Source organism: Coptis chinensis, chromosome 2 (assembly GCF_015680905.1).
Source record: "Coptis chinensis isolate HL-2020 chromosome 2, ASM1568090v1, whole genome shotgun sequence".
Lineage (NCBI taxonomy): Eukaryota > Viridiplantae > Streptophyta > Magnoliopsida > Ranunculales > Ranunculaceae > Coptis > Coptis chinensis.
In genome coordinates this window covers 59,944,303-59,946,484 of record NC_141457.1, presented here as the reverse complement: position 1 = coordinate 59,946,484, position 2,182 = coordinate 59,944,303, and the positions used below count along the sequence as shown (strand labels likewise).

General features: G+C 38.2%; 1 protein-coding gene across 1 annotated transcript; it reads right to left on the bottom strand.

Moving 5' to 3' along the window:
• Positions 1-1,049: 1,049 nt before the first annotated feature.
• On the bottom strand, positions 1,050-1,811 carry LOC147516898 (F-box protein At5g41720-like). The gene has a single exon (XM_086593414.1). It carries the CDS (start codon positions 1,809-1,811, stop codon positions 1,050-1,052), a length of 762 nt encoding a protein of 253 aa, XP_086449540.1.
• Positions 1,812-2,182: the final 371 nt, after the last annotated feature.

Below are 2,182 nucleotides of genomic sequence, written 5' to 3'. Positions count from 1 at the left end.
TTAATCAGAGGTGATCACCTCCAATTCGGAAGACCTGCAGATTGCATCTGCAATACCGTGGCAAAGGACCTAGTTGACTGTGGTATTACTGAATATGAGTTCCTCGACATCGACAAAAATATGAAATACTTTGTATAGCTTTTATTCATGGGGACTTATGTCTTTTTCGGAAACTTGTTTGTTATAATATAATTTTGGTCAATTGCCTACTAATCATGTTACTGTGATGTGGCCTATAATGTTAATCAATATTAATATTTGTTTGTGATTAAACATAGAAACATTGTATGATATAAATATATCATTGTCTTAAGATTTACCTGAATCATTATACCTACCTACCAACATAATCTAAAATATCTCAGAAATGTCAGATGTAATAATATTCGAAGCATTACAAATTTACTATAAAAACAGATTTCCTCGAGTACTTATCTATAAAAAATAGTGTCCGATATAAACAAGTTAGTAAACTATATAAAAGTTGTTATGGACACTATATACGTTTTCCGTGACCCTGTATACGCTTTACACGAACATGTTTCACAGACATGCCTTATCTTAGGAAGCTTATCAAGAACTTGTCCAGCAACCAACTATAAGAATGTAGATTTGATAACAGGAGATAACGATCTCTTACTGCATCTTCAAAAATTCTCGTCCAGAAACGCCTTCCATCCGTCCCAACTCGACTCCCAACCATACCTTTACATACTCATAAGGCATTCGTTTGGCACAAAATCTGACAGTACTTGATGAATCTGGTTCCTGCCAACCTTTGGGATTTCTTTGATTATCAAATCCTCGATTTTTGTTAAATTATACCACACCATTTGCCTTGCACAGTTAAAACTGTAACACCATTATCTAGTAGGTCCCTTCAGCATACAAATTGTCCAACTTAAACCTCCGACCTTCATCCCAACAGTTGTCAATTAAAAGTCGAAGCTCCAATTCATGTGTAAGATACCCAACCCCCCCAAAGGAGAACATAACTACAATTGTTCCCTGAAATTGGAAAATGTTGAAACTCTTCCAGCGGTAGCCTGTCAACGGTAGTGCAATCTTACTCCATTTCTCGGTGAGAATATTGAATCGCAAAATCCCCCCCTCACGAATAGGCCAATGAAACATCCTTTCTCCACAATACCCGGATTCATTCCAATGTACTCTCTTTTAAAGGACAACTCCAAATCATTCAACCTTCTCCATCTGCGTATACGGGAGTCAAACTTTTCAACCACATGGGAAACAACTACCCTGCGGTTGTTGACTTCAGAATGTCTTATAGTGTCTCTGCAGTCTTTTGACAAACGTAGTATCGTAAACTCCAACTGTTCCACATAACGCACATACAAACCCATACACTGTGTCCAAAATCTAGTTTTAGGACTGGGCAACCTAATCATTTGCTGCATCGTGGGTTTGCAAAGGTAGTACACGTCCTTCATTTCAACTTCCTTGTGACCTAAAAGGATACCTTGCATTGAAGACACCAAGATTTTGAAATCGCATCCACAGAAGTCCAGAGTAGGAGTAAGAAGTGGTGGAATGTGATAAACGTTCGAAGCGAACGATGTTGTCGTTTCCCAACCGTGTGCAGTCTGAATTATGTAACCTAGAAGAGTTCTCATCTTCAAAACATAATCGTTTATGAATAAGGGGTCAAACCTACTCTTTTCCCACTCACGACAAACAAGCTTTGATTTGTCGAACAATGGGAATGGAGCACAGAGAAGAATTTGTCGGCACATTTCCTGAGGAAGAACGCAACCCTTATCTTTCCCCTTTCTTTTAGAAGATTGGGCCATCGTTATGAGAAGTCACCAATAGTTCATGCACCAACACCCATACTTATATAACACATGTTTACTATTTGGGCCATTACTATTTACTGGAAGGTGGTGGAAAGTCACCAACAACCTAATGACGTTTCACTCCCAAAGGACACTTCCAAAGGTTGCATCACTTCGGGGAATCTCTTCCAAAGGACGCATGCATCACTTCAAATAATCTACTTATTTTGTGAAAGGTTATTATTTCGGTTATTTTGTATGTATCACTTCAAACAATTCAGTTATTTTGCAAATGGGTTAAAGAAACAGAAAGAACAAACAAGATTGCACACACTCTCACGTGAAGAATGAATTTGATGCCTGTGTTAAGACACAGGTCATCCTTA

Coding starts and splice junctions, on each gene's coding strand:
- LOC147516898 (XM_086593414.1), bottom strand. CDS start 1,811: ATGGCCCAATCTTCTAAAAGAAAGGGGAAAGATAAGGGTTGCGTTCTT.